Source organism: Patiria miniata, unplaced genomic scaffold (assembly GCF_015706575.1).
Source record: "Patiria miniata isolate m_02_andy unplaced genomic scaffold, ASM1570657v1 HiC_scaffold_7, whole genome shotgun sequence".
Taxonomy (NCBI): domain Eukaryota; kingdom Metazoa; phylum Echinodermata; class Asteroidea; order Valvatida; family Asterinidae; genus Patiria; species Patiria miniata.
This window is the reverse complement of record NW_024037074.1, coordinates 46372202-46386528: the sequence shown is the minus strand read 5'-3', so window position 1 is coordinate 46386528 and position 14327 is coordinate 46372202. Positions and strand designations below refer to the sequence as shown.

General features: G+C 41.1%; 2 protein-coding genes across 51 annotated transcripts in view; one reads left to right on the top strand and one right to left on the bottom strand.

Moving 5' to 3' along the window:
• LOC119745555 (fibrillin-2-like) overlaps positions 1–5418 on the top strand; it is a 37683-nt gene extending 32265 nt beyond the window's left edge. For 49 of the 50 annotated variants that reach the window (XM_038221991.1, XM_038221989.1, XM_038221990.1 and 46 more), the window contains 4 exons: positions 1862–1966; positions 2906–3037; positions 3847–3999; positions 4456–5418. In XM_038221991.1, the coding sequence (XP_038077919.1) occupies positions 1862–1966; positions 2906–3037; positions 3847–3999; positions 4456–4536 (471 nt within the window). In that variant the 3' untranslated portion in view covers positions 4537–5418. The remainder of the gene's footprint in view (positions 1–1861; positions 1967–2905; positions 3038–3846; positions 4000–4455) is intronic. The other variant, XM_038221949.1, reaches the window with a different exon arrangement.
• A 2466-nt stretch (positions 5419–7884) lies between these two features.
• On the bottom strand, positions 7885–12708 carry LOC119745558 (dickkopf-related protein 3-like). The gene is made up of 4 exons (XM_038222002.1): positions 12183–12708; positions 11823–12000; positions 9096–9291; positions 7885–8704 (listed from the first exon to the last, which is right to left on the bottom strand). Exons 1-4 carry the CDS (start codon positions 12405–12407, stop codon positions 8623–8625), a joined length of 681 nt encoding a protein of 226 aa, XP_038077930.1. The 5' UTR covers positions 12408–12708; the 3' UTR covers positions 7885–8622.
• Positions 12709–14327: the final 1619 nt, after the last annotated feature.

The window sequence follows — 14327 nt, the reverse complement described above, 5'->3', positions numbered from 1 at the left end:
ATGTCCTATTCACAAAATTTGATTTGTTATTGAAGTCTTTGTGGTATACACGTTTGTACAAGTTGTATACAAGTTGTATACATTTTGTATACATTGTATACGTATTGCATGTCATTGTGTTTAGATGTAAAGCTTGTGTGTTGTACTCTCATGACATAAATTGCACATACTGTTCAACTTGTGTTCGTCACATTTCAGCATTTTTTTTTAAACTGTGATATGTTCACCATGTTATAATACACTGTTGATCATTGAAGCTGTTTAGGAGCTGGTCTTAATAAGACCCATAACCATGTTTATTTGTTTGTGATCGTAACCATCCTGCGTTTTCATCCACAGCAAAGATCTCAAGAACGTGTTATTTCGCTGTCATGCTTATGCTGTCAATCTCTTCATCCACAGTTTTATGTAACAAGGACTCAACTATTATCAGGCACTGTTACTTATTTTCTCGTACTGTTTGTACTCTTAAATTTTCAGATTTCTGCTTGATACGTTTTCCTGTTTGTTTGTTTTTTGCTTGAAAAATGACCGTTCAATCCACAGCGCTCATTAAACTTGCAGCTTAAATCGGCTTTTTAGGTCACCAAGAGGCTGTTAGATTGGTCACTCCACCGGCCTCAACCCATCGCTAGATTCTCATGCAAGATTCACCATTCTTTTCCTGTCGTTTTGCTTAAAGCTTAAATCACTAAGCTATCTTTGTAGATTGTATGATGTTCATTATGAACTCCATTTGCAGACCACAGAGGGCGCTCTTTCCCCCAGCAGCAGGAGCTAGGGAACTTTCATTTCACTGGTCCTCGTGTACCGTTCATGAACATTTGAAATTCATTCCATGGACACCAGGTGAAAAAGTTTTTGCCTAGCGACCACACCTATGCAGACTGGTTCCCCGTCCCTCGAATTATATTTTAGACCTCCATATGAGGACAGGAGCCAGTCTGAAATTGAGAACTGTTCACTTTTAATTTTGTGCCAAGAACCATTCCATACTAAGGATAAGTTGCTCATACTGCCAATACATTTTCCCATTGTACACAGGAGTCCATAGCAATTTAAAGCAAAAGCAAGGGGCTCATGCAATGATTTTTTCTTCGGAACACATTTTGTGCAACTTTCTACTCTTACATGGATAAAAACTGTTTGACATCCCCTTTTGGTGAATTTTATTAAAAAGTGCACTTCTTACAACATGTTAAATTTTCTGGGTTTTTTTTATTTCAAACTACTGTGGGTGCTATTGCTGTGATGTCATTTCAGGAAGACGCTGTTTAGTTTAGGGGTTTTCCGTTCAAATTGTGAGCCCAAAAATTTGCTCTTTGAAAAAAATTGTGTGAAAGGGTTGCTCATTTGGCTTGCTGCCATGTACTGACACAACAACGAATCACCAAAGAAAAGGAAATTGATGACAGCAAAATATCAAAAATTCTAGCAACAGTTTTCTGCTTAAAAGGCTGTGACATTGAGGTTTCTGCCCGGAATGGCATCACAGTTTTGCTCATGAATATGAAATTTGCACAGGCATAAAAACAAAAAAGACACCGAAATACCATTCGAAATGGCACAACGAAAATTTCAAAAAAAGGTTGAATGAGACACAAAGATGCATTTTCAAGGATTGCATTAAAAATATTACATTGCATGGGCCCTTTAAGCTTAAGCAAAATTGAGTTGGGAGCCAGTCACATGATGTACTTTGCATCACACTTAAGCTGGTAACCCCTGTTCTTGTGCTATGCCTATTTTGTTCTCTGCTAAGCAAAAGTCTGCGCTTCGCAGCTATATGAGATGTCCTAGAGAGGGGTAAGTCTGTTTTTCATCGGTTGACAGCTTTCACGTGGTTTTCTCGTCAATGCAGAACTTTGAAGGTATTGTGTGTCCCAACAGCACATCCATCTGCAAGAGCTCCGAGACTTGCTGCAAGCTGAAAAGTGGCAGCTGGGGGTGCTGCCCTCTAGTGCAAGTAAGTCTGCCAGGTTTGGGTTTTTTTTGGGGGGGGGGTGGCTGGGGGTTGCCTATGGTATATCCCTTTGCACAGCGAGGGTCAATGATATGCGAGCAGATTCGGCGATTAATTATGCAAAACAAGACTGCGTCTTGACCTCCAGACTCTGACCATTCAGCGGGTGTCTTCTATCCGGTCTTCCATAGCCAGTTGTATGCCAAAAACATGGTAGCCAAATTGGCCAATCAACAGCTTAGTCCACATTTCTGATCCAAAGGATGTCACAGTTTCTGTCCTTTGAAAAAAATATCGGTAGAATAATAAGTCATTTTCAAAAACAGTTTCTATAGTTGAGTTTTGTCCTTTCAAAAAAAATATCGGTAGAATAATAAGTCATTTTCAAAAACAGTTTCTAAAGTTGAGTTTTGTCCTTTGAAAAACAGTATCAGTAGAATAATAAGTAATTTTCAAAATTTTCAAAATGGCTGCCATTGCTTGCTATTTGACCGATATTTTATTTGAAAGTACAAATCAGCAATGGCCCTATAGCCAGATATCTTTCTCATAACATACTCTGACTTGGCCGAATGCCATGTTTGGATCGTCAAAGGCACAATCCCATCACCTATCTGCCGTACTACAACAGTCGCATCATGTTTGAATACAATGGTCGGGATCATTTTCAGCTTGTTGGAAAGAACCGTGTTACGGTAAAGTGGGCACAGCATCGGCCATGGTTTCCTGTCGGAATACTAATTGTTAATAATAATTACACTTATTCGCACTCCTGCACCTTGTTAAACAGCCGATGTGAGTTATTAACAATTAATCACACTTCTGCACCCAAGTCTCACACAGGTCCGGCCTTTCTCTTCTTTTGGTGATTTTCTAGTTAACAAATCTGTTAGATAATCACCTTCATGGTTAACAACTTGTGGTGTTTTTGATTTCGCCTAGGCTGTCTGCTGTTCAGACAAACTTCACTGCTGTCCTAAAAACACCAAATGCACAGCTAAGAACACTTGTGTCGGTACCTTTGGGTCCACGCCAATGGTAACCAAGACCCAAGCCAAAGAAATCGCACCCAAGGTTTGTATGTTTCATTAACCCTTTTAACCCTCCTGCTGTTTAAACAGTCACAGACAGTCAGAAATTCCATCCTCTTCCCCTGTCATGCCTTTTACACAGATTAATCACAAACAGTCAGATCGTATCTCAAGCAAGCACTCTGACTAATCAAATTCAGTCAACGGGCAATAGTAGGCAGTTGGGGCACAGCTGTCTTATCAATCACCTACAGTCAAAACACAGCTGTATCAAGTTACAATGTACACTAAAAGTCACGAGGCGTTAATCCTGCTGTATGTAGGCTGGGAGCTCTTACCTGTTAAAGACAGTCACTTGATAGGTTTTGACTAAAAGGACAACTTTGCAAATAATGCATATTTGCAGAGAAGGGTTAACCCAGCCAGATGCAACATGGTGCAGTGGTTGTAAACGTCTGCGGGACATTGCTGCATTGGGCTAATTAACATAATGGGCTAATTAATACAATGGGTGCTAGTCCCATGGAACAATACCGCCGTTGTTTTCCTGTCGCAGTTGGCAACCACGGACTCTGAGGCAGTTTGACCTTAGACCTCATGACCTGTTGGATCTTGCTACGCTAGTTTTCGCAATGTGAATTTGAAAAAACAATTGAACCGCTTTCAGCTTGGAGATTTTTACTGTTGTTTTTTGATGTCCCATTCATCTCATTTGCATTTGCATGAAGTACGAAACAGCCTAAACTTGATGGTCCTTTGAAAAATACTTCAAGTGTTTAGTGAACACTTCAAACCAAGATTCTGTAAGCTTAGATTTGTAAGTCATTCCTTGCGACCTTTCCGTCTCTGTAGCCGAAGCACGTGCCTTGGATGACCAAGACTCTGGCCCTACCGTGGGGGAGCAAAGAGGGTGACGTGCAGTGTGATGCCACCCATTATTGCCCCAGCGGTAACACCTGCTGCCGGCTGGCCAGCGGACAATGGGGATGCTGCCCAGTACCCAAGGTAAGAGTCTTCTCAACATAAGCCCATCACAAGCCCATCATAAGCCCATCATAAGCCTATCATAAGCCCGTCGCAAACTTATCTTGTCTAAGCGTTAAGAAAAAAATGGCTTTTTTTTTTAAATGGTGCCCCCAACTTACCATATTTAGTTGGTCCACATTTCGTTTGCAATCAATTACACACCTACGAACGGGTACAAGCCAGCGACACTGGTTCCCTGACCTCGACGTCTACAAATTGCTCCGTCTCATCTTAACCAGGGAACCAGACTACTGGAACATGATTGTTTTTCTTGGTTTTCCAGCATTTACGAACACAAAACTTCAAACAAGTCAGTGTGACAATATTTGCTACACAATACTAACCCCCCAAATCCATCCATTTCTGAAAATTACAGCAAATGTTAATTGTATATTTCCTTTGACGACCCCTTGTATTTTTATATTATTTCCACAGGCTGTGTGTTGTTCAGATGGCTTGCACTGTTGCCCCAGTGGATACACTTGCCAAACTGGCACTGGCCGATGCGTGCGATAAATCGCAAGACCGCAAGCTACGGCACGTCGAAAATTAAACCAGGAGAACATATAAACTGAGCTTGTAGTTTAATACTGTCATATAATCGGAATTATGTGTTGTTTAATTTTTGATTTTGTTTTTCTGTTTTGACAATCAAATAAAATATACACGCTTGATGTAATTGCGGAAAATATAGAGAGAAAAAAAAGGATTTTTCCAACAAAACATACTTTACTTTTAGTGCACCTTGACTTCTTTTGAGTTGATTGAAATAAGCGTTGGCCCAGTCCCAGGTGATGTATTCAAAACAAACATTAGGTGTCTGAAAGAGTCAGAAATATAGAGACCCTTTGTTTCACCAATTATATCCATGACCCCTCCTGCTATCTAAACAGTCACAGACAGTCAAAAAAAATCAAGTATGTTCCCCTGCCATGCCTTTTACACGGGCTAGTCACCAACGGTCCGATCATATTTCCAGCAAGCACTGTGACTAGTCAAATTCAGTCAACAGACAAAAAGCAGGCAAGAAGTAGGCACAGCTGGCTTATCAATCACCTACAGTCAAAGCATAGCTATATCAAGTTACACAAACAGTCACAGCCAGCCAATCCTGTTTTATCTGGGAAGTTCAAAACAGTCACTTGATTGCGTTTGACTGCAAGGACAACTTTGCACAGAATGTAGGTTTGAAGAGGAGGGTCGTCTGATATGCATCCACAGAAGTCCAACATGCATTCACGCTAGCATAACACACCCAGCTTGATCGTGAAGTGCAGCCTTGGACAGGCACAGTATGTGAAACCTAACGGATCGGTCAATTGTTGGGCTTCTTCAACTCAGTAGTTTCTTAAGAGTTTCTGAACTTAAAAATAGCTTGCACAGTAACACAGTGGTTAACAACTTCATGTGCAATTTGTTTTGAGAAGCTTTTTTCGCACACCGGCACCTGTAAGCAAATTGAACCCTGTGAAGTCATGCTTTTCTAAGAGAACCGATTTCCAGCAAGACCTTTATGCATTGCAGGTTTCTCAAAGGATACTCTGCGTTATTTTCATGTACAATTTATAATAAATGCACAAAAAAGGTTTCCTCATGCCTATCCTAGCGATACAGACCCATTGCCCTGTAATCCCGCCTACACACACAAGGTCTATACAAACTTGTGACACTTCGGTTGGTAATTGCTCACAGCAAGTCGAAATTGTTGAAACACATTGGTGGTTGAATTTTGCTTTTTGGTATTTGAATTTTTAGCATTGGGCTTTGCCCTCTAACGACCACATCTTGGAGTGATAAGACATCTGCACTAGTAAGCCAAGGGCGGATCCAGGGGGGGGCCAAAGGGGGCCATGGCCCCCCCAAAACGAAACCAATTTTTTTTTTTTTAATGTGACATCGCAATAAAGGCAGGCAATGAGTACACCACCATCTTTTCCTCAAAAAAAATTGGTTAAAGTGGTCAGAAATTGCCTCAGATCGCACCACAGAGCATCTAGAATCCAAAAATTTTTCGGGGCCCTCACGGGCCCCGAACCCCACGCCGTAATTTTTGAGACCCACTTTTTTGGGGGGGACCACATTTTTTTTTGGCCCCCCCCAAAATTGTGTTCTGGATCCGCCCTTGTAGTAAGCAGGAGGTCGCGAGTTCGAGTCCCACCCATGCAGGCCTGTGAATGTTTCAAAACACTCTTGGAAGGAACAGAGTATGGAGTGCCAAATGATCGTTAAAGGGCAAAACCCGATAATGGGTTTGGCATTATTATGCACTTATTCGGATGTAGTAGCACTTTTAGAACTTGTTGGCAGTGTATTTTTTGTTTTCAGAATTAAGGTTGTGGTCTATCCTTTATTGTACGATTTAGGTGGCAAATGAGTATGAAACCAGATTAAAAACATTAACGAAAGAATGTGACGTACTATTGTTGAAATGATAACGCAATATAAAACAATATGCTAAAGATATGGCTAAACGCTTAGGATTTAGAAACCTACATTTGAATTTCTGCAACCAATTTGATCCATATTGCTACTTTTTGCCTTAAAAATATGTTTACATAAATTTGTTTTTATTGATCTTTCCAAAAGAAATGTGAGTTTTGTATCCACTCTAAGTATGCATCTGTACTATGTTTGCACGCTGATATGAGTTCAGTTTTTTATATTTTGGAACGGATTTTTATATAAAACCAATATTTGAAATTGTAGTAGGCCAATCTCCTGTGGCAAAATAATAATAAAAAAAAATTGTGGTGATAGATTTGAAGTTTATTTTCTTCTCAACTTTACTGTTGCGATTTTACGACATTCAAATCGCTGCCTGCGTCTAGACTGGCTCCCGGCCCCCTCAATTTTTCTGATTTGCATGTAATTATAGGGGGAGGGAACCAGTCAATATTTGCGTTTGAAATTCAAGTGCGCGCTTAATGACGTGTTTTGATAAATTCCCGCAGAGACTGATGTTGGGAAAGTATTTGTACTGAAAAAAAATTACAACTAAAAGTTGGGACCGAAGGGTGGTTTCATCGTGAAGTCAAACATTCAGAAAATTTGGTCATACGTGGGCCCGATTTTGTCGTGAGTACGCCGCAGCAGAGTCGGACATCACAAGCGCAGCAGAAGGGACTTTTGGCAGAATTTTTTTTTTTTTGGCACACAGCCCACACTTGTTGGTCTGAAGTTTCTTTAATAATAGTCTCAAACAGTCTCATGCAAAACAAATACTTCATAGGATCTAGCTTGTCACTTTTCTTTGTATTTTGGTCACGGCTCAGTTGAATTTGAGCAATTTTTGGGAACCGTGACCCGGTCATTCATGCATTCGAGGAGGGTTGGTACCTATCCCACTGCACTGCCGTTCCGTACTAAAGAGTCGACGTTGCTTGCTGGAAAATATTTTCACACCTGCAACCCATAACATGGGATAATTTCTTTCCTATAGTACCGAAAGTTACGAACAAGAATACGAACTGAATTTGTATTTCACCATAGGTGAGTATGGCAAACATGTCTAACTTCTTTTGTTCTGCAGGAGATTTGGACAGTAGAGAAAATATGCTGGATTTTTACTTCCAGATTTGCCAGTGTGGACGCCGCCATTTTATTTTTGGGCAAAACCACACCGATGTTATAGGTGTATTTTTAGGAAATGCGGTTGTCGACCCACTTCAAACTGGGTCGAGTAATGGCGATGCGTAAAAAATAAGGAGATTTACCATTTCAAGTACATGTACTTCCTTAATAAGTGTACCCATTTCAAACATTTTGAAACTCGGTGGGGGAGGGGGTGTCTTTAACACCATAAATTGAATAAACCGTCAATTCGACAACAAACGACCATTCATTTCAAAACGAGACCAATTTGTATTTTTTTTGTGTTTAACCATTTTATTTTTGGCATATAATGTCAATGTATAAGTATGGACATCAAAATGGATGGCATGGTTGTTATAATACAGCTATATACAATAATGTTAAATTATAAATTTAGTAAGCCCTTCTCAAAAGTTATTCACATTTGAAATTTTCGAAGTAGTCCAAAATGTTCCTTAATTTCGTCCTCCAAATGGAATTCACATTTTATATAAGTGCCAACGCCTGTGTGGTCTTGGGTTCGATTCCCCTATAAGTAAAATGCATATGTATGCGTATATCTCAGTTCTTTCCGTGATGGGCTTACGCCATGGTAAGTTGACTTCAATGTTTTGGTTGAGAAACTAAGATCTGCATACATCGATTTCCTATGAGATTTTTGTTTTCAATGATTGGTACAAAAGAATCATTAATAAATAATATTACTCCAGCTTCAAGCATATTTTTAGTTAAGATTTTAGAAGCTTGTATAAAAGGGGAACAATTCGACCGTTTTTTTTAAATGATTAATCACACTTCCCCTATAGTCAATGTGTGTGTTTTGTGACAAGCAAATGCGAGAAAGGGACTTAATACAATATTTAACTTTTGAAGTTAATTCTCTGTCCAAAAACTTTGGAAGCTAGATATACACATACATAGATGGGTATTTACAAAAAACTTTTTTTAAAAGACTATCTTCAATTGGACATACACAGACTGATCGTATCCTGCGACGTCAGAATGACGTCATCATTGGTCATGCGGCGAGAGGTGGATAGGCGAACATCTCATGTGGTCGTAGTCGGTCCAGAACTGCCACACAAGCTCCTCCCTGAAAGAAAATTACCATAAATTACCATAAATTAGCATGAAATTAATTATATAATAACAGACATCATATACGGTAGGCACATAATACATATATCGCTGTTGCTTCTTGTTGTAACACTGTTTTGAAAAATGTCGATTGGGGATTTATTTTTAGGGTCAAACAAAGGTCATTTTGGTCGGAAACAGAGGAATGCAATTTATCAGAATAAACTTCCTCAGACTTTAGTGAGCGTGATTTACATGTCATTTCAAGGGTTCTTTGTTGACTTTCTGAATACTTTGGTAATTTGGCTCATGGGTTTTGGTTTGTTGGCAGGTTTGTTTGTCTTTCGTTCGTCGGTTGGTTTGATGGGTTTTGTTTGCTTGTTTGTTTGTTTGTTTGTCTGACTTACTCTCTCCTCTCACGCGTCCTCCTACATGTCAGTCCGTCCATGCACGGGCAGATACTGTCAATCGTGTATTCCACGCCCCCAGCCGGCACGTAGCATTTGGCGTCGAGGGGTAGCCGGGCCTTGCAGACGGACTCGCCGTGTTGCTTGGCGCAGCACATGGTGTCGCCACAGTCCTTGTCATTCTTGCAGCGAGCCCCTGCAGTGATAAAAATGGAAGAGTCCAGTATAATGAGCATGACGTCAGAAAACTTTACTGGCAAGATGGCCGAATTGTTTTCTGCTTCAGTGGCTTAACTAAATACGAACTGCTTTCGTGCAGCTCATGTCTTCTGAAATGGATTCTTTACATCAGATTGAGTAGCGTTTGTCCGTCGAATGAGAAATGTAGCGTTAAGAAACTAATGGGGCGAACAAAATGGGCCAAATACTGGAGGCCATGTTTTTAAACAAACGTCCTTTAAACTGTTTCAAAATGTTCTCTTATTGCATCCATTTGACATAGGCTGTCACATTCCATCTTACTTCTACACTCCTGCAGATGCAGTGAACCAACTGGTTCACAGTCGCATGTGTTCTTCCTGAACTGTCCGATACTTTTTACAAACAGCTAGTGCTCTTAGTTATACAATTGCAGAAATCGCGCCACCCCGTCAAAAAAAGGAGCTCAATTGTTCGTGTTTGTCTAAAGACTGACAAATTACTAGTGGCTCAACTTGTCAGGTTGGTGTTTTCCTTTTGTGGGGGGAACGAACAACAGGGCCTGTCAGTCTAAATCTTTTCCCAGTGGAGATTTCTGAGCGGAATGAAGGGATTTCAAGGATAAGTTTGTCAGGTTTGCGGTGATTAGTCTAATTGGGACTGACGCGAATGATTCTGTAATACGACCACTTCTATTGGATGAATTTCAATTGGTACGACCACCGTCATTGGATACACCGTAAAAATGATACGACAACTGCTATTGGATGATATCCAAATAAGGCAAATGTGATTGGACCTAACCCAAATGCAACATGGGTGGTATAATGGAGAGAGATTTGTGTTTTTTTGTACTTATCTTTACCAGTAATTTTATGCAGTTGAAATTAACAACGCGAAACTGACATCCTACAACACTTAGTTATGACAACTTATCCAAGAATATTTAAAATCTGGTCTATTTTAAAAAAAAAAGCTTTGTATGCGCAAGTTTTGGAACGATTCAAATATAAACGTTTTCGAAGAATCAAAAATAATGCTGGAGGTCCCCAGTGTCCCAGCTTTGAAGCCATACAAGTTTAGATTTTTGGGACCAGGGATGTTTTTTTGACTGGAGGGACATACTTTAAGTCGTCCGGTAGCTGCCAGTCAAATTTAATGACAGCACACCCCGGGGGACCCCATACAATGAACGCAGCGGGTAGCTGCGTGCCAGGCATCTCCACAGACAAAAACATGACAATAAGTGGTGACAGTCGTCACGGTGTGTGTTCCCCGGAAAAACTCGCTGTGTGTTCCGATTATTTGCTCGGATATTTTTTTTGTGCAGGTTTTTCTTTGTCGTCTCCAAAATACTACCCTTGGGTTTTGGATGTTATCTTTTTGGAAGAATGGTTTAGACCACAGTACCCCGACACTGTTGATGTTTTGTGTATAGAACGCTGGGAATGGGACCCTAGACTAGCCATTATAGGGAAGAAAAGGCAAGATAATTTTAAGGGGACATTATTAAAGTTCAATTTTGCAGATCGAGAAATGTGTCCTCTCCTCTTGAAACAGTGACGTGATATCTTGTTGCTGGTTAATGCAAGAAGGACGGAAACCTAGCTTTTTCTCCCATTCTACGCTGTATATGCAAATTTGCGTTTTGACCAGTTTGATTTATGTGTCGGTATTCAGTGCTGAGCGTCCACGTGAAAGCGCGCACCAGTCATTAGTTTGAAAACTGGCAATAAAATTAACCAGGTCGAGCTAGCTCCCCGTAACACTTGGTGTATGTGTTTTTCTAGGGAAATGTGCAGGGAGACACCATACAAGTGGCCGTTATGAGAAGACAAACAAAATCTAGACAGTTTTCCTCATATGTTTTGAGGGACAGGGGAGGGGTGCTGGTGTCCCGGATTAGATCCTAATCAAGACAACGCCGTGACAGGAGACAAGCATGACAAGAACATCTTAATTGCAGAGAAGAGAGATGGAGAGACTTATAGTGAGAATATCAACAGGGTGCCACACCTCCCCACCCCCTAACAATACCCCCACCAATCCATGCAACAATGGAGGGGAGGGGATGTTTATAGCAAGGAGGCCAAAGGGATGCAGCCATCCATGCCTATACCAAGCAGTACTTGAAAAATAAGAAGAGTTTTTCCAAGATCTTTGCGATTATGTGTGCGAGGGTGCACAAGGACATTTCTAATTGGTGATGATTTGCACGTGTCTCGAAGGAACCAAACAAGGTGCAAATAATTGAAATTGTTATTTACTTCCCAGAATTATTGATAATGAGATGAAGTCTGTTCACATAAGTTGGAAGTTGACCGACAGAGAAAATCACTTCTCTGAATCCGTCAATCAAATTAAGCAATCAACATGTTCAGAGTTTAATAAAATTAAGACAGCAGGAGAACGTTTTTTTAACGAAGTAGGCTAAAACCACTTTCCCTTGCCTTAGATACGCTTAAAAAGCAATATGCAAAATAAAAAGCTTTCTGGTCTCGCTATACTAGGTGTGTTTTTTTAACTCACCGACATTTCCGGATTTGATGGCCTCCTGGCAGGTACCGAAGCGACACTCTAGCCCGCGATCGCAGTGTCCGTCCCGTCGACACGGCTCCAGCTCCTGGTGGTGAGGGAGGCATTCCCCGTAGTGACGATCGCAAAAGAATCCCCTTCCACAGGCTTTGTCGCTCTTGCACACCCTGAGCTATTTTCGTCAAAATAAAACCAAAAATCAGCATTACTTAGTGCGATTTTGCTCTCGTAGTGTCTTTCTCAGTTGAAACAAAATCCCCACCTGATGTATCTTGCTTCCCTATTCTGTCAATTATTGTACTAAAGATTCTTTGGAATTTAAAAAATTAAATAAAAAATCACAATTTAGGCTACCTCGTCTTCTGAAGTTCCATTTTCATCCCTCGTTCTTGAGGCTGACGATGTGTCCCGGCCGTAGACGTTTCTCGGGTGATTTAAGGCGGCATCGTCCTCTACCGAGCCACTGGCAAGCTGTCTGCCGTACGCCCAGGCCAAGAGGTACCCTTCGACGGCTGGTAATACGGTCAGCAAGATGAGGAGGCCAAAAGCAATGATGCTGTTCAGTGATGGAACCATCATGGTGGCGATAGAGCAAGATTATTTTGATTTCTTGAAAAAAATTAAAACTAATTGGAAGCTGTTATGTTCTCAACTTTGCCAGACTTGGAATTTGGATTTTATAATGCGATGTTGCTCTGTCGAAGTTCCTCTTCAGAATGATCTGAATTAACCTCTGCCAACAGTTTTGACTGCTTCGTGCCCATAAACCAAATTCCCTGGGCCCCGTAAAGATAATACCCCAAAAAATCAATTGGTGAAACAAACAACTAGAGCGAGCTTGATTGAATTCATTTTGACTGGCGTGAGACGGCTGGCCCAGACTCCCAGTATAAACCAGGCCCTTACACAAAAAAACACAAGGTAAGTCAGTTTTTACGAGGGATCAGCCCCAGTCAGCGGGGCTCGCGACTGTCAATCACCCGTGCCCAGACGCTCGTTAACGGTATTGTTGACGGCGATGAATGGGTCGAGGCGGAGTAGCGCGATGAGCCCCGCTTTGTGTGGTTTTATCCCCGTCAGTCCCACTTTATTCATTCACTGACAGGCAGACAATGTAAGAAAAAACCTCAAGTAAGCTGTCAGGATTTTAGTCAGGCGTGACCAGATTTACTCGATTTTTTATAGTCGTCATGTTACATTCCTAAACGCCCAAACATTCGATAACCTTCACATAATACTCAAGGTGCAGTTTTACCGCGAGGATATTTTGCTTGCTGCGTTTTAATTTTATTTATTTAGGCTTGGATTGTATTTCATTTGACATTCCCTGGCACACGAATCCAGTCAGTGAGGGTGGTGATGGACAGCCTAGGCTGTCAACATTACGGGTATTGGTTATTCGTATAATATAAACTTACCAAGATCCTTTCTGCCAGGTTCTCAACAGAGTTGCCAGTTGAGAACAAGTTTATATGAACGCACCGGTGGTAATTGAAAACCAAGTTACGATTTTATAAACATTGTATTGAATTCATTTGTGTTACCATATTTGAACTACTCAATTTTGACAAGCGGCAATTTGTCATCTAAATGTAGCAAATTAATTACTTTACAAAAACGAGAGGTTCGATGCTGGCTACCGTGATCATTCTGCTCCATTATTAGCTATTTTAAATTAAATGCCTTTTTTTTTCTGTCAAGATTGTCTACAGCCCGTTTGAAGGCTGCATACAGTGGCATTGAAAAACTTACGAAGAAGTATATTTGTGTTGAACATAATCTATAGGATTGTTGACAGATGAAGGCTCCCCAAAAACGACTGGTATAATGTTTAGAGAACCTTCACAATAAAAATAAACATTTCATGTCTCATGACGTCGGACAGTCAGTCACCCCATGGAGGAAGGCCCGCTATTTGGGAAGGGGACATAAGTATTTTCAGCTGTGATGTTTTCACAAGGAGTTGTTACAACAACAAAAACGAAACCTAAAAGCCTTCAAGCATTTAGGATTTTGTTTATGTTAACCAGTATTTTGATCAGTTTGCTGTCTTGAATCGAAAGAGTGTGCTTCGATTTGGCCATGACTACACAGGCCGACACGTGGAATCAGGGGCTAAATCCCGGGGCCCGGGATGGGGGGATATGTCCCCTTGCCCCCACTTTTTGACCAGGGGGATGGGCACTTGAATCACGTCCCCCCCCCCCCCCCCGCCCCTCCCACTTGTTTGTGATGAGACAAAAACAAAGTACAAAAGCTTTAAAAATGTAAGTGCGAGTATACATCATGACATTTTTATCGTGAAGAGCGCCCCTAGTATAGTGTGGTGTCCAGCCAGCCCCCCCCCCCCCCCCTTCCCCCGCTTTTCGAATTGCCACGGCCGGGCAATTTGAGGATTTTGGTCATGACCGAATTTCAGTTTGTTACCGTCCCAAGAGGGCGCTCTTTATACCGTACGTGCATTTTCCTCTTAGACTGGTTCCTTTGTAAGCGGCCCCA